The 18563-nt window shown below is 34.8% G+C and overlaps 1 protein-coding gene across 1 annotated transcript in view; it reads right to left on the bottom strand.

The window, feature by feature from the left end:
* Positions 1–18563, bottom strand: part of STPG2 (sperm tail PG-rich repeat containing 2) — a 298036-nt gene that overhangs the window by 267178 nt on the left and 12295 nt on the right. Inside the window, exons 2-3 of the mRNA XM_040625315.1 lie at positions 18134–18246; positions 8550–8717 (exon numbers count right to left, since the gene is read on the bottom strand). Of these exons, the coding sequence (XP_040481249.1) occupies positions 8550–8717; positions 18134–18246 (281 nt within the window). The remainder of the gene's footprint in view (positions 1–8549; positions 8718–18133; positions 18247–18563) is intronic.

Below are 18563 nucleotides of genomic sequence, written 5' to 3'. Positions count from 1 at the left end.
ATATAAAATAAAATCCCCATAACAAACTTGTAGCTTAACTGCATAAAACAGTGTCACTTGTCCCAGGTGAGTATTACTCTTCTAGAACAGTGGAACCAACCTCTCTCGATTATCATTATAAATAATGATTAATGAAATAGCAATATTAGTGATATAAAGTATAATTCCAGTTCAAAATGGTGACTCGAACCCATATCTGCCCAACTCCTACCAAAATTTCAAAAAAATTCTATAAAATAGACACAAGTTACCAGTACTAGAAACTAAGAAGCTATCAGTCACATTCCAAAACTTCAATTTCTGGAAAATATAGCACAGTAGAGACTACAACCAGAAAAAGAACTCACCTCATGTTAAAAGAACCTCCTCTGAAGCCCATTGATGACCCCAGTGGGACAGGAACTAGAGATGAGAATAGAGAGCAATTCTCAAAACTACTAATATCCTTGGAGATTTGTGCCAGGACCATTATATGAAGTGATGAAAGACAATGTTAACACCCACTCTATTCTTGGCATGCACGGTTGGAAATAAACTGGAAGCTCTGCCATTGGCCCCTCATGAGGAAAACTCTGTTTAGAGAGGTACCAACCCAGAATGTTTTGGGATGCCACAACAAAATCCAAAAAGAATCTGGTACAGCACTGAAATTTCCTACTATGTGAAAATGCCTTTTACTTCCTAGAACTTACCATTAACAACTAGCCCTCAGATGTTACAGAATACAGCACAAATAAAACTAAACTTTCCCTTCTACATCACTTGATCTTAAAGAATTAAATAGGGGCCAACAAACTCTCTGACAGAACTTTGATGTGTCCATGAAGTGAAATGGGACCTTTGTTGATTCTTTTTTATAGATGCAATCTCACAGATAAATTGAACTGCAGTTTCTCTACAGGTTTCCCCTGCTTTGATTTCCCTTGTTTATTCCTTGCTTGGGGTGGTAGAGGATGTTGGAGCTGAGGGTAGAGAAACAGGGAGTTATTAGTTATGTCCAAGTAAGATTCAGACATGTTTCAAAATGTCTAGTGAATAGGGCAAATCAACCAGAAGATGAGTGTGAAAACTAATCCTATGGGAAGCAGCTAATCATAATGACCCTCATCCAGTAAGAAAATCTTACTGTCCAAAAAGTAGCAATGCTAAATATTGAATATTTTCTGTGGACTGAATTTGTCCCCTAACAGTCCCCACTGGATTTATGCCTGTGTCCTGCAGGATACAAAGAAGCTATGATAAAAATCTAAAAGACTTCTTTCATTAAACACTGGTAAAACTCAGTGCTACTTTTAGACCCCTATAATACTATATAAGACAAAGAGAAAAAGACATTAGTCCCCCAACTTCACCCCAGCTCATCATGCAGCTTTAGCTGTGATAAAGTACACTGGTAGAAATACCCAGCAGAGAGCACCATCTGGTAAGAGACTGAGGTGCCTGGTGGAACAGCAGCTGTCTCAGTGGAAATAGACTTGTTCAGGAGCATGGTCAAGACAGCCCCTGAGGACTCCCAGAAACACCTGGGAAGAAGTGTGCAGAAGGCTAGAAGACCTCTACTTCAATAAGAGGAGACAACACACTTACATTTGAGTTATTAACAGAATTGTGACACTCTTTAATACTCACAATCCAATGAAGCCTGGAAACTTGTTATATAAATAAAAAGGATTAATCCTTATTTCCACTAGGATTATTTCCAGCACTATAAGTGGTCTCGATGTACTTAGATTATTAATATGTAGATCCCTTCTAATGAATTATAACGCAAAGAGCACAGAGATATTTTCCTATCTTCACTATAGATGTTCAGCTTTAACACGCTTATGAAGCTATAACACTATAAAGCACTATATCAAAGTAAAATGATATCATTATGATATTATTATCATAAGTAGGTTGTCTAGTTGATACATGATTCTCAAGCCCAGATCTTTGTCAGTACTACAAGGAACAGAACTATGAATAAAAAATTGAAAGAGCTATCTCACCAGTCTCTACAGCACACAGAGTATACACTGCTTCGGCACTCCTGAGTATAACACAAAAGGAAATAAGGCAGTCAGATCACCCAAAGGCTTTGGATCTGGGGTGCAAAGACAAATGTAACACCTAGCAGGACAGTATAGAAAAATGGGACAGCCTGACATGTCCAACAGAGCTACAGATGGTAGCAGATGAATACTGGAAGAAACCACGGCATCCACTAGAGTAGCTGAAAAGCAGCTTGTTCCTTTGGGTCAGCGGCAACTCCAGCGGCTGCTGCGCCCTACAGAGCTTTAGGAAAAGAAAGAATGCCAAGCCACACAACACTTCCTTTTGCTAAAGTAAGTGTTCTAGATCATCTTTCAAATGGAATTACCTAATATAGCCATGAATTTCAAAGTACATATATAGTTGAGTGGACAGAAAGAGCAAAATTTCTTCATTCGTGTTATACTTTATTTTTAGTTAAAATTAAGTGAAATTTCATAGTTGTGCAGATTTTAGGCAAAATAGGAAGTGAAGCATGCAAATGTAGAACTCTGTTCTAATACATTAGAACGTGTTAGATATGTTAGATATTTTATATATTTCAGGCAGGAGCATATCTACTATGCTTATACTATGGCCTATAGATTTTTTTTAAAAAAAATCAGTATTTTAAGACAGCATTTTATAAAGCATCTCTTACATCATATTTTTATAGCCTAAAAAATACATGTTAAAGTTTTACATTGATTTTTTTAACACAGCATTTTAAGACCTTGAGCAGAATTAGGTCTAGGAAACTTTCTTCAGGTTAATTTACACTGTTGTGATTTTGTGGCTCAACTGTTTAACAATTCTTAACGTAATCCAGTAGAAGGAAAGATCATGCATAAATATACATACACACAATTCAAGACATTAGCAAAATCCTTTTCCTGTATATACACTAAAATTAATTTCACCTAAGCCATATGAATTGACAACTACTTATTTCACTAACCTCTGACTGCAGAGGTTACTCAGGTAAATGTTCAATCTGAAATTTAATTTAAAAGCCTCTTAAAAATGCAAGACAGGAAATGAAAAATAAATTGATGCACTCTTAACTCTAAATCATACATTCTTTATGTCAAGAAGTGTTGACAATACCAACGTCAAGGTCATTGTCAACTTGGAAAATCATTAGCAAATAAAATATGACTTAATTGAGGCAAACTCAGCATGGAGCTGCATTATTTTAAGTGAATGTGGTAATATAACTTGAAGAAGAATTACTAACTGCCACTCCCATTGACAACAAAATGTATGAAGAAGGGGCTATGCAACTTTTCCACCATGTCTTTTCCATAATTAAGTATGGAAACAGAATTTGTGAAGAATTAAAAGTCCCAAAGTGCATCAATTCAAACACTAATGGGCTGTTCTCTACCGTGGCAGCATACAGGTAGTTCCCAGCATGTTATCATTAGCAAATGTCAGTGTCATAATTCCAACACAAACTTTGCTTGTGAAATCCACCTCTGAAAAGTAGGCTTCTAATGGTTACTTGGGCTCTTCTTAAGAGAAAGAGTGCACATGAGAGAAACACTAAATTTTTTAATTCAAATGTTATACAAAGTAACTTATATAGAGAATTTTTCCTTACAGATTAAGTACAGCTAGAACCATCATTTGTTGGCTAGAGTCTTACACAACTCTTAATTTCAGAGCTTCTTTTCTATTTAAAACTATGTAAAAATCTCTCCAGCATATGTTATTCTTCAGTTCAGGGAAGAACCACAACTATTACATATCTCTTAGATTATTTTCTTAATCTTCTATTAATATTCATATCTAGAAACTGAACCCACATGTAAGATTATCTCAAAAAGCAACTAAAGAGATACATAGAATTATCAGAAATTGCATAAGATCTAAGTGAACATTACTACAGTAACAATTTCATAGTAGTCTATAGGAATTTGTGGGGTTTTTTCTGAAGGAAAAATAAAATAAATTTTATATGCCAAAGTAATGTTTATTCATATGTGAAAAAGGTTTTGTACATCTAGGTAAGCTTGGAGACATGGTTTTGGCCCTTGAATAGATGCTATATTATTCCCAAAACAAAGAAATAGTATATATGAAAAGTATAATTTTAAAGAATGAATAACCATTTTGAGATTTAAGGTAAGAGTAATCAGAGATTTGTTTAAGCTAAGGCCAAAGATCTAAGACTATTGTGAAGAAGAGCTTAAATAACCTGGCCAAGGACAAATAACTATTGGAGTGAAGCCAAGAAACAAACCCAGGTGGTATACTCCATTCAACTACATCTCCTAACTTTTCTTTACCTTGGACAGAGTATACTGATATTAGACTATAGGACTTCCATTAATTTCACTGCAATTTTTATATAATTTATCTCTACTGTTCTTCTAAGCATCTTCCTCAAATACCTAAGATACTGGTACTGTCTGTTGAAGAAGACTAATTATTTTGAGATTAACAGGATGACGGGATAGTCAAGGCCTGGAAAACCAGGTATGGCATAGAAAGAGAGAGCAAAACACTCATGGGACAAGAGACCCATAGTCAGAAAGAAATGGGAATTCTCTGAGAATAGGAGACACATCTATAACTTACAATGCCCTTCCTCTCTATTTCCAGAGATAACCTGGTTCTTCCTACGTTTTATACCATGAAGCAGTTCATCGGGTCTTAAAACAACTATACTTGAACAGAAAATGTACCATTTCTACTGTGTTCCACAATCAACAGAAATCAAAAGAGGAGTTATAAGCTAAAAATAAAATAATAGTGGCTTATGTATTTACCATTACTATTGTTCTTTAATTCTTTATATAGATTTGGGTTACTATCTAATGACATTTCATTTCAGCCTGAAGGACTGCCTCTAGTATTTCTTTTAGAGGAAGTACTAGAGATAAATTCTATCAGTTTCTGTTCACCTGGGAATATCTTAATTTCACCTTCATTTCCAAAAAACAGAATTCTTGATTGGCAGTCTTTTTTTTTTTTTCTTTTCCAGCACTTCAAAAATATCATCCCATTGCCTTCTGGCCTCCATGGTTTCTGGTAAGTCAACTGTTAATCTTATTGTGGAATTCCTTGTCACTTCTCCTGCTCTTTTAACATCTCTGTCTTTGGTTTTCAACAGTTTGACTGTAACGTATCTAGGTATGCATCTCTTTACATTTATCCTGTTTGGAATTCATGGAGCTCCTTGTATGTATAAATCAATGTTTTTCAACAAATTTGGGGTGTTTTAGCCATTATTTCTTCAAACATTCTGACTCTTTGTTTTTCTTCTCTCTTTCTGGGACTTCCATTATGCATATGTTGGTATGCTTGATGGTGTCCCACAAGTCTCTGAAGCTATGTTTATTTTTCTTCATTCTTTTTTCTTTCTTCAGACTACATAGTATCAACTGATTTGTCCTCACGTTTCCTAATTCTTTCTTCTGCCAGTTCAAATCCATTACTGAATCCCTCTAGTAAATTTTCAAGACCATAACCGTACTTTTCAATTCCAGAATTTCTATTAGATTTCTTTCTATAATTTCTAACTTTTTATTGATACATTCTATTTGGTGAGACACTGTTCTTATATTTTCCTTTAGTCCTTTAGACATAGCTTCCTTTACTTCTTTGAATATATTTAAAATAGCTGATTTATCAACTTTGTCTGATAAGTCCAACATACTGGCTTCCTCAAGAACAGTTTCTATTGATTGCTTTTCTTACCTGTGGGCCTTATTTTTCTGTTCTTTGCATTTCTCACACTTTTTTGTTGAAAATTGCACATTTTAGATAATATAATGTGGCAACTCTGAAAATCAGAATCTCCCCCCCCCCATCTATGGGTTTGTTGTTGATTGTTTGGTTAGTGATTTTCCTAGACTATCTCTAGATTCTGTATTCTTCGTCATATGTGTCTACTGAAGTCTCAGCCTGGTTAGCTGAATGGTCAGGTAATGGTTGGACAAATGTTGGACAAGGCATTTCCTTAAATGCCTTGAACTAATAAGTCTCCAACCTTTGCAGAGGTGCTCTGTGCATGTGTTAGGGCACACCTTCAGTGCTCGAGTAGGCAGCTTATAAGTCTACCTTAGCTACACTTCCAGTGTAGAACCTCAAGATCACCTATCGGTAAGAGCTCTGTAGTTTGTCAAGTCTGTTTTTTGCAGGGATGGGTTAGCAATGACATTCCTTTCGGTGTTTTACAGGACTAAGCAAGTAAGTAAACATATTGAGAAATGGAATAATAAGTATCTCATGGAAAAGGAAAGACTAGAACAAACCTGTGGTACTGGATTGGAATTTCTTAAGAATCAGATATTCTCTTTTATAACCACAACTTAATTATCAAAATCAGGTATCAGCATAAACTCCAAGTTTTTAATAGATAGATAGATAAGAAATAAGTATGGATTTTTAATTCTGTCCATTGACAGCCTGAAGCAATGGCACCCCAGCAGCAATGCATGTATATAGTATACTGATCTTGCTTTAAAATACCATTCCCCACTAAATGGAAGTAGAGCTCCTTAAAAAAATGTCTGATTCCAAGGCTGGGTCAGGGGAAAAAAAAAAAAAAATGGTGAAACTGGAACATCTTACTGTGCCAGACAGTAAAGAAATGCTCAAAGAATGATGAGGACCTGTCAAAAAGACACAAGAAGCAGCTTAAAGGATCAAATCTGAGGTAATTTAAACCTCAGAATAAATGAGTAATAAATTATAAATTTTTGCATAAAAGAAGAATTCATGAATCCATGCTGATATAAATGGGAAGAAAGATAAAGAAAGCTCTTCTTTAAAGTGCCAACAAATAAATGTCAAAGGAAAGATGGAGTCATAAAACCACCACTTGATATACATCACAGTAAATTGAATCAGGCATCATGAAAGAATATTAAACTAGTGAGTTTGATGAAAAAGATATCTACTTATTCTTAAAGTAACTCCCACAAACTATTTATAAAATTTTTAAAAACCGTAATTTTACAGTAGATAAAACTGGAAGACACCACCTCAAGTTAACATCACCAATCATGAGATAAGGAGATATCCTGTGCCTCTTTATGTGATGCACTGAGAAGTATTCCTGCCAAAATATACAAACCTACTCTAATTGTGATAAAATATACACAAACCCAAAATTAAGAAATACTCTACAAAGTAACTAGGCTATACTCTTCAAAAAGTCAAGGTTACAAAAGACAAAGAAAGACTAAAGAACTGTTCCAAAGTAAAGGAATCTTTCTTTTTTAAGATTTTATTTATTGATTTGACAGAGACAGAGAGAAAGAGAGACCACAAGCAGGGGGAGAGGCAGGCACCCAGTTGAGCAGGGAGCCCGACATGGTCCCAATACCAGGACCTTAGGATTATGACTTGAGCCAAAGGCAGACGCTTAACCGACTGAGCCACCCAGGCGCCCCCACAGTGGCTGCACCAGTTTGCCTTCATGGGTATCTGTTATTATGTTTGTACTATTCTATATATAATTATATAAATTACAGGAAATATATATTTTTTCAAACTTTTAACAATTCGAAGGATCTAAGACCCCAAAATGCACCAGTACAGCCACAAACCAAATGGTTTCTAAAGCTATTTGGGCCTAAGTCCAAAGATAGAGATACGTACAAACAAAAACTTACAGAGTTCTGAGAGTGAAGGTGAAGCCAAATATGAGAATACCTATTCTTTGCCCAAGGTTTGTCTCTCTTCAGCCTCTCCTTAAATCTATGCTTAATTTTGGCCAATTTCCTCATGGGGGTTACTTCTTCCAGATCTCATAAAAGTATAAAAATATAAGTTGAAAGCACTATGTATTTCAGTCTTGTAATTAAGTAAAACCAGATATATCCATATTCATGGATAATTCATACATTTCAATTGGCTAAATGAAATCTGGGCTCAGTTTTAGCCAGGTTTGAACTTGAAAACCTGCATGAGATGGATATACTATAATATGCTTGCTATTTTAACTACAGATAAGCTCCTTACCTTTTTTAATAAACATTTGTGAAATAATGCTTACACTATCAGATTCAAATTCCTTTATTGAAAAAAATGCTCTTTTCCCTTCCAAATTCAGGAAAAGAATATCTATGTATTCCATAGGATTATACATTGTAGCAGAGACTTCTAGTAAGTGAAACCTGTTTCCTTTTCTTCCTAAATGTAGTTAGACTGTATTTCCCAGCCTCCTTAGCCCTTAAGTGTGTCTACATAATTGAGCTTTAACACCCAGATATGGTCAAAAATCCTCCCACTAGCAATCCTCCATCCTCTTCCCACTTTGCCAACTGGATAGAGGTGAACCAAAGCCTTTTGATGATGACGGGAACATCCATGGAATAAGCCTGTGTCACTGTAGCTCTACATAGAGGAAAATCTCTTATCAACAAGGAATACCACATGAACGAAGACAAAAAGAACTTTTGTTGTATTAAGCCACTGAGATTTGGGGGTCTATTTATTACTGCAGTTGGTATTACATTAATTAAAACATGCATAATCATAAACAATCTTCCAATTGTCAATAGAAAATACATTATACTTACAAATTGAGGTTTATAGTATGCTGGACCTAGTGTACTGTCACGAGCAGGTGGAGAATGTTTTATAATACTGCCATGCTCATTAATATCATAACCATATGAGCATCCACAAGAAGGAATTGAAGGAACATCAACACTTCTGGAAACTGTAGGTGGTGCCCTTGAAATTTTCTATAAGAAAACATTTTATATTATTTACTTGGAGACAAGAAAAGGACCAAATATTAAAATTTACTGAAAGACAATTATTAAATATTGACTTAATGACTTTCATAATATGAACTAAAAATGCTTATTCTATAAAAGTAATTTAAAGGAGTAAATTCAAGTCTCACCTAATCATATAAATTAAGATAATATACAGTATTACTATTAAAGTCACCTTAAGAGGGAAAGAGTCTCTCTCACTTGGCTCAGTTATTTATTTTGCTTAGTAAATAAGTATTACTGATGCTAAAAGCAGGCATTCACTCCTATAGTCACATCATCAATCACAGTTCATAATATCTCCCAGGCAAAAATGAACTTTGTATTTTCTATACCACTTCCTGGCTTCATTCCTTCAGCTAAATCAGCTCCTGATTTATCTCCATATTACTGGTGCTCTATATAAATATCCTAATTATGCTGACTAGATAGCAAGAAAAATGTCTATGGCATAATACTAAATGGAACTAGAAAATAGAATTTATGAATATAGCTAAGATATATGAAATTATACCAAAGTATATATAGTAATATATACGATTTAATGATGAACTTTTTTTTTTAAAGATTTTATTTATTTATTCGACAGAGACAGAGACAGCCAGCAAGAGAGGGAACACAAGCAGGGGGAGTGGGAGAGGAAGAAGCAGGCTCATAGTGGAAGAGCCTGATGTGGGGCTCGATCCCATAACGCCGGGATCACGCCCTGAGCCGAAGGCAGATGCTTAACCGCTGTGCTACCCAGGCGCCCCTAATGATGAACTTTTAAAAGCTATGCTAATTTTAACAGAATTATCCAAGTTATAGTCAGAAGTTTTAGGGTCATTATCATTTTTTCAAAATTTCCTTTAGCATAAAATATTTTATATTTAAATAAAAACAAGAAGTAGTAACATATAGCAGAAATACTAGTATAAAATTTAGCAAATGAAATACTGGCATTTAAGTGATTTAGTTATCTGGAAAATTAGTTAAGAATATATTGATCCTCTGTTGTTTCTGAATAGATAAATAATAAATGCTATAGTTTAGTGCATGCATGCCCTATAGACGATTATGTCATAAACATACTATCACTGGCAGAATTTTACTTTTTTTATCATCATTAGAGACCACTATTAAGTACTTTCAGTGATACTTTTTATACTGATTACCAAATTAAAACAGGAAATACTGAATAGCTTCTTCCGCTATTTTCAAAATTATTTACATGATGTCAAGACTTTCCAAAATATGTCCCCTACCCCCTTCTCCACCCTCTATTCCTACTACCCTCCCTCAGATCCAAATATTCTCAAGAACTCTGATCTTCCCCAAACATACCAGGCCATTAAATACCTCAGTGTCTTTATTTACATGGTTTTCTCTGCCTGGAGTGTTTTTTTCCCCATTGTTTTTAACTACTTAGTGAATCCTTCTTTAAGATCCAGTTTGATTGTGATATCACTATTCCCTCTAAAAACTCTCTACTTCAGGCTACTAGTAGACATTTTATTATGATATATGTTTATTAAAATAGCATTGCATCAAGTGTTTTGTACTGAATTACATAATTTTCCTGTTAAAAATTATAGATCCTGGGAAGCAATGATTTGTCTTCTATGTTTTGTCAGTGCCTAGAATTATGTCTAGTATACACAGTCTCTGAAAAAATGTCTGATATTCGTTTCAAATGCACAACATTGTAATTGGACAATTCTATACATTACACAATGCTCACCACAACAAGTGCAGTTACCATCTGTCTCCATACAAAGTTACACGATGTTACTGACTATATTCCCTATGCTGTATTTTCCTCTCCATGACTTTTTATTTTATAACTGGAAGGAAGGAAGGAAGGAAGGAAGGAAGGAAGGAAGGAAGGAAGGAAGGGAGGGAAAGGAAAGGAAGGGAGGGGAGAGAGAAGGGGGAGGGAAGGAAGAGGAGGGAGGGGAGGAAGCGGAGAAAGCAGAGGAAGAAATTCTTAATGTGTCCATTAAAAAACATAAACAGGTCTTAAAAAAAAGCAATAACTGACTGCTTTTCAGAAGAAAATATCACACAGTATCATTAAGAAAATACAAAAGATTACTTTAATGTCTAATAAAACAAGTGTTTCCTTCTAAAAAAAAATGTCTGATAGACACTTGAATAAGTAAATGAACATTTACTTTGTCCCCATGCACAAAATAGCTGATATTTAAATATGCTTATAAATCTTAACTTCATTGTCATTGTACTGACATTATTCAACTGAGTACTTAGCTCTAAAATATGTCCCCTAAACAAAGCTGATCAAAATGTAATTAATACAACCTATGTAAAGGAGTTATGGAAAAAGAAAAGAGAGCCACTCTGAATAAACTGTGACCAAAATTTTCTAGATTATTTATTTCAAAGGGCTAGGCCTTTGGTATAAAAATTATTCATTATATAACACCAATGTACCTTTCCAAGAATGCCATCTGCTAGTTTCCTACGTGAATTTTTTACTTGGGTCAATATAATCTCATTGTCTTCCATGGACCCTACTTCTCCAACTTCACTCATGTAGTTCTCCATGCCTGGAATGTATATTCCAACCCTATTCTTCAAGGCCAACCTCCTCTATAAATCCTCTACAAAGTATACTTTGCCACGATACAATATTCTTCCTTTAAATTCCTATGGCATTGGGGCACCTGGGTGGCTCAGTTGGTTAAGCATCAAACTCTTGATTTCGGCCCAGATCATAATCTCAGGGTCACAGGATAGAGTCCTGCCTCAGGCTCTGTGCTGGGCATGGAGCCTGCTTGAGATTCTCCTTCTCCCTCTGCCCCCCATCCCCGCTCTCTCTCTCTAAAAAAAATTTTAATTTAATTTAATTTAAAAATTCCTATGGCATTTAATTACGTGGTTATTCATTTAGCACCTATCATATTTCATCTTGCATTAGTAGCAATTTATATATCTCTCTTTCATCTAAATTTTAAGTTTTTTTATTTCAGGAATCATGTTTTAAATTTCACTGTATTATTGACAGTACTTATTGTATACACACACACACACACACACACACACACCACTCAGGAGGTTTTTAAAATCTCCTTTCCTTTCTGTTTGCCATAGAAATTGGAAGTGATTATAAATTTATTAAAAGCAAAAAGGAAGTCAATTGTTAACACAATAAAAAAACTAGTTTATACACATCAAATATTCATTTAATTATAGACTACAATATGGATACTAACAAACCTAATTTTTATAGTAAATTTTTTAACATACCACATAAAACATTAAACCTTTACAATTTTAACTAAAAGAAATGTCAGAAGCATAATTTAAAATAGCAACATACTGATTGAAGATGCTCTTTAACCTGTAGTGCTTTTCTATTCATGATATCTAATGTTCCAGGATAAAACTGGTCATAGCTTGCTGGTCCCGGACTATCTGAAACAAACTTCTTAAAACGCCTCTCCCGGTTTTGTAGACTATGACCTCCTTTTACATTATACTAAATTGGAGAGAAAAAAATATGAAATAATTAAAAGAAGCACTTTATAATTAATACCTATTTGGTAAGTATTACATATTAATATGAACAAACAGTTTTAAAGCCCAACCTGAGAAAGTTAAGGCTCTTGATTGAAGACATCATTCTAGTAAAGGGATGAGAGTATGACAATTATAGTCATCGGTTTTAACTCTGAACTCAGACTAATATTTACTGTACTTAGGACACTCTAAGAGAATGCAAAACTCAGTTTTAAAACAAGAATCAAAACAAAGGAATCCCCAAAGTTGTAGAGCAAGAATAAAGAATATACGCTAGCAGGCCTCAAGAGAATATGTACCTCTGAAATGAGCTAAAAATATTGGTACTCACACTGCAAGGAAAAAGCAAACCTTCCAAGCTTGCTTAGGATTAATTATTTTCATGAACTATTTTTTGGCCATTTCCAGGGATGCCTATGTGGGCTTACTGGCAACAGCATGGGTTTTTATTTGGTTGGTTGGTTTTTTTCTTCATTTTTTTAACAGCTTGGTTTTATGCTCAGATTAATTTTAAACATTGTTTAATGCAGAGAAGGGACTGGGAGGAATCTCCCATAGCTCTTCATGCCACATGTCTGTATTCTCTGGAATCAGAAAACTATCAACTGGGTAATAGCCAGTGAATTCAGATAAAATTCCGTCTTATTAGTTTCAATTAACAGTCATAGTGTAATCATTTCAAAGATGATTCTTGGTAATAATGGTTGGCATTTCATAGATAAGATTTTATTTATTTGAGAGAAAGAGAGAGAGAGAGAAAAGGAGCAGATGGAGGGAGAGGGAGAAGTAGACTCCCCACTGAGCAGGGAGTCCAACCTGGGGCTCAGCCCCAGGACTCCAGTCTCTGGGATCATGACCTTAGCTGAAGGTAGATGCTTAACCCAGGCACCTCCAGATAAGATTTTTTTTTTTAAGTTACTGATTTACCAACAGACCTTTTCCCATGGTATATACATGTCAGATGTTCATAATTACTATTAACTGAGCCTATTTCTAGTTTGCGTCTTATTCAGCTGCTTTCAGCTTTTAAGAAATACACAAAAGAGATCTTGTTTTAAAAAATGAGTCAAAATTATATTCTTGGGTAGCCAATCCACTACTTGACAACTGTTTTAATAAGACCATAATTCCTATTTAAAGAGTTTGGATCTGTAACAAAATTTAATCATTTTGCAAAAACATTAACATTACAAGTTAGATAAAAAGTAAAATCATGAGAAAAGAGAACATCTCCTCAAATCTTGATTCTTTGAAAGCCATTACTATAATCTCTATGACCTTACATTTCACACTGCAATTTGAATTTATATTGAACTTCAACAGAAGATAGTAAAATTAATCTGATTTTTAACTGGTAGAAATTAACTGGGACTTTTCTAATTATTCATATTTCATAATTACCAATTCTACTGATTTTACAAGAGGTTATAAAAGGAACTACAATGTGTCAGATAAAGGATTCAAAAATTATATTATGAGCTAACTATAACCTTATATGAAAACCTGTGAGAAAACAGCCTTCCTACTTTTTTAGTCCTGTGCTTTTGTCTATATGCTGTGGTTACTTGATAAATTACTATGTTGCCAGCAACCTCCCAACAATACAGAATGTAGAGTCTCATCTGAAGGGTGAGGCCATGCACTGTATCACGTGTGATATCCCATCACACAGCTCTAGTGAAATGTATCTCTCAGATCAAAAATTAAACCTAAGTTGGACATCTATTACTAGGCCTAGATAGTGAGAAATATGAAAGAAACTATTTATCTGGATCCAGGGAAGAGATCTCCACATCTAAGTCTTATATAGCAAGGAACAAGATGGTATCAGCCATGCAGAGACAGGTCACAAACTAGAAAAGAATTAGAACCAGAAAACATAAATGAAATTTGAACTTACTCTTTGGATGGGGATTCACTCTAGGAAAAGGGATATGAACAAAATAAGGTATGTGACTTAAATTATCTATCAGAGAATCAGAAACTTGCACTTTGTAAACTTCATTCTTCTGCGTCTTTTATTTTCTTAATTTCCCTTATGTTGTTTTCTAAGAAAACTTCCTTTTGAAAAAAATTAGCATGCTTCAGATATGCTAAAGGAGACAAAGGAAAAAGCGAATTTGGCCATAACTGGGCAAGAGCTGGAAAGGCAAAAAGAATACTCCCATCCTCACTCCCAACATTACAGTAGTGGTGACAACCATAAACAAAGTGAAATAACCATAACCGAAACAGAGAAATAGAGAAGACTAAATTGGGACATGCAGTTTCTTTTTTTTTTTTTAATAATTTTTTATTATGTTATGTTAGTCACCATACAGTATATCCTTAGTTTTAGATCTAGTGTTCCATGATTCATCATTTGCGTATAACACCCAGTGCACCATGCAATACATGCCCTCCTTAATACCCATCACCGGCCTATCCCAATCCCCCACACCTCTCCCCTCTGAAGCCCTCTGTTTGTTTCCCAGAGTCCATAGTCTCTCATGGTTCATTCCCCCTTCTGTTTACTCCCCCTTCATTGTTCCCTTCCTTCTCCTACCGATCTTCCTGCTATTTCTTATGTTCCATAAATGAGTGAAACCATATGATAATTGTCTTTCTCTGCTTGACTTATTTCACTTATCATAACTTCCTCCAGTCCCAACCATGTTGTTGCAAATGTTGGGTAATCGTTCCTTCTGATGGCTGAGTAATATTCCATTTTCAACTCCCAAATGTTCTGCTTTTATAAGAGCTTCAAGTATTACATACAGTGGAGGCAGGCCCATACAACTACAACCAGATTTTCAGTCTTTTCAAATTTCATTTGAAGTTTCCAAATAATATTTCCTAAGTAATTGCTAACAGAAATGAACATTTCAACATACGCTTCCAAAAAAAGTATAAAAATAAATTGTTAAATACTTGCATTAATTTCCAATAAGATTATCCCTATAATTATTATCCAGCATATTAATAATTTACAGAATTTGTATGCTAACTATGTCACATTACAAACATATTTCTTAATTCAGCCATTTAAAATAATAATGGACTTTATTTTTTAAACAGTATGGTAAAGTCACACTTCTTGAAATTCTTAAAAGTTCTGCAAGAATTTAGCCTAAAACTACACAAAAAAAATCAACAGCAATTGAGTAAATAAGTCATAGTCATTTTTTAAACTAAGGAAATCAATCTTCTCCTGGCACTGGTTTATGGTTTCAAGAAGAAATATAGAGAATACTAGAACTCTTTTTCTTAAATCGCCCATTACATTTAAAAAAGTACATTTCCTAATTCCTTATTCTTGAAATCCAAGAAATGTACCCAATTGGGGATAAAATAAAATCTGGTCTAAGTTGCACTTTACATTATTTTACATGTGGAATTGACTAAAATCAACATTAATATAATATTTCAACATCCTGATATTTGTCATGCTTAACAAGTTTGAAATCTACCTATTGTGTATTTTATTCCATTCCCCTCTTGGAATAGTAGAGTTACAGTCTTAACAGAACTACTGGTGGAACTAGCAAGCCCATATACCCATAATATGCTGGCCATGGGCCACGGAGTGGAAGCAGGAGTGACACTTGTAATGATGACATCTAATGACCCCTTACTATTTTTTGCTTTTTGCCCTCTAGGCACTAGTATGCTGGAAGTTTTAAGTACCCAGGGAAGAGCCATAAATGTTCCACTGACTTGGAAGTTGAGACCATCAACTGGCCATTCCAGGCTCTGTATCCTAGAAAGAAAAATAACCAGTGTATTGGCTGAGGTGAGTAACCCTGAGCAGAACTGACAAACAGGACTAAGGACAGCCACAAGCATTGTGGTGGGATGGAACATAGAGACACCTTGCAGAGCTGCGTCGAACTACAATGCCCAGTGAAAATGGTAAGAGCAAGTTTAAAGGTTTGAAAAGGAAGCCTGTGAATCAAGAGCTCAGACTCCTTAGAACTAAAGATTCTGGTCACCATATCAGGCTGAAAACTCCACCAGATAAAGTCCCTTTAATGAGACAGGGAACACAAAATGAGTAATGAAAATCTTAATCTTAAACCATCTATAGCTTCAGATCAGTTACAGAAACTAACAGGTCCCCATCTGCCTTTCCTTGCTTCCTACATCACTTGCTTTCGTTTCCCCTCCCCTTCTTTCCCTCTTCTATTGTAAAATGGCAACACTAATGATGGATAAAAGTTATTGGATGCTCCCTATAATCAAGCACTATTCTAAAATGCTTACTAATGTATTTAACTCTTAGAAAAAGCCTATAAACTTAGTATCCCTATTTAACAAAGGAGGAAACTAAAGCCCAAAGAGATTAAGTAGTTAAGATTAAGTCTACCTACATTTGAAATCTGTCTGAACTAGTAAGTGGCAGAGACAAATTTCAAAATGTAGGTAGTCTACTTCAGGAGTCCACACTATTAACCACTTCTTTATAATATCTCGTGTTATATTTACTTACCATTTCATCTATAGGTTGCAGAATAATGGAACAGGAATGTGAAAAAACAAAAGTAGAAACGGCCTTAATCTAAAGATCCATTTGGTAGTAACACTGTAATATCATCTCTGAATGCGGTAGCTAGACCTTAGTTTGGCTCCTTCAGGGAAGTTATACTTGAAAATTATACATAAAATAATTGCTTTTTTTAAATTGTATATGTGGGAAGAAGAATTATGTGTATACGTAGTGCACATGAGAGACAAGAGAACTGAGAGAGAAGAGAAGAGAAGGGATAAAATGTAATGGAAATCTATTGTTTTTTATCTGTCCAGCATCCCGTCTATTATCTTCCCATAACAGCGTGCATATTCACCACCATTGGGGCAATCAAACCTCCCCTATAATTTGTGGTTTTAGAGGGGCTTCCAAACACAGGTTTCCCTGTCCCAGGAATGACTGGACCAATCAGATTCTCTCTACTAGGAATCTGAATCCTAAATGGATTCACACTAAAAAAAAGTGGAAGGGGGTTTTAGAATTAAGTTACCTAATGGCAGTTCCTGATTGCAGTTCTTACTACTGAGATATCTGAATTGTCTTAGTCCTGTCCTTCCTTAAGACATAATTACACAGTTATTCCTTCAAGTCCATAAGCCACCCAAATACCTTTCCTATAAATATTACTGTAAATCTAGTATCTGTCTTAAAAATCTATCTTATTGCTTCCAAGCAAAAACTCCTGACTGATAGAATGGTTGCTATTACCCACTTAGAAAGTCTAACGCAACAATTAAGGCATCAATGACTGCACCTGGGCCTCCAACAGAGGAAATAAAGATCTGCTAGGCTCAATTAGGAGTCATTATGTATGAATGCAAAATTAATGTGAAAAGGGTAAAAGATGATATTCATGATTATGAAGATACTGGAGTTACATCCACTGTTTCTGAACATGAATGTATCATCAAAGATGTTCTAGTCATAGACTCTCATAGACTGTATAGGCTCCAGATGAGACAATGACAGTAGCTATACCTTAAAAATATGGCACACAAACTAATTTTCACTCTACTGCCATCCTCCGTCTACATATCTTGGTCATTTGCACAACATTCATGCACCATAATTCATTCAGTAGTCCTATTCTCCTATTCAAGAGTCTCAAGAACCATGAAGCATGTAACAATGTTTTCTGTCTTATAGAATACATAGAATAATGGGGAACATCCAAGCAGGCAATCAACAATAAACACATATTTTCTCAAATTCTAATAACAAAATACAGATTAAAAGGAGAAAGAAGAGGATATGAAGGGAAAATAAAATATGACAAATGACATATTAGTCCAGTAGAGGAAGAAAGTGTGATGCTTATTAACTCCAACTATTATAATAACTATTATAAATTTACCTGTGCTTCTGAAACGTTATAGTGTCCTGGCCCTGGAACAGCTTTTTCAGTGTTAGAGGCAACAGTAAAAGTACTTTCTCTGGCAGCCAAAGAAAGGAATGGTGCACAGCCACCTATAAAAGTAAAATCATATCACTGGCAGATAAGATAGGGTACCAGTGATTTCAGAGAAGCATTCAAAATATATAAAATCATTTAGTGACCTCAACTGTGGAGACTATATTATCAGAACTAATGGCTAGCCATAGAAGTTGCTGTATTTTTTTTAAATTCTGATGTAACAGCAGAACACTTATTAGTATATATTAAAGAACTTACAGAACTGGAATTCATTCCTAAACAACAGAAAAAATACTTAAATTTTTTTTAAAAGCCTTTTTCTCTTCTAAGAATATTTGCTTGAGATGAAAACAACAGTTATTTTTAGCTA

The sequence above is a fragment of the Ursus maritimus genome, unplaced genomic scaffold (assembly GCF_017311325.1).
Source record: "Ursus maritimus isolate PB19 unplaced genomic scaffold, ASM1731132v1 scaffold_8, whole genome shotgun sequence".
In the NCBI taxonomy this organism is placed as follows: Eukaryota; Metazoa; Chordata; class Mammalia; order Carnivora; family Ursidae; genus Ursus; species Ursus maritimus.
The sequence above is the reverse complement of the archived record's forward strand: the minus strand, read 5'-3'. Positions and strand labels throughout refer to the sequence as shown.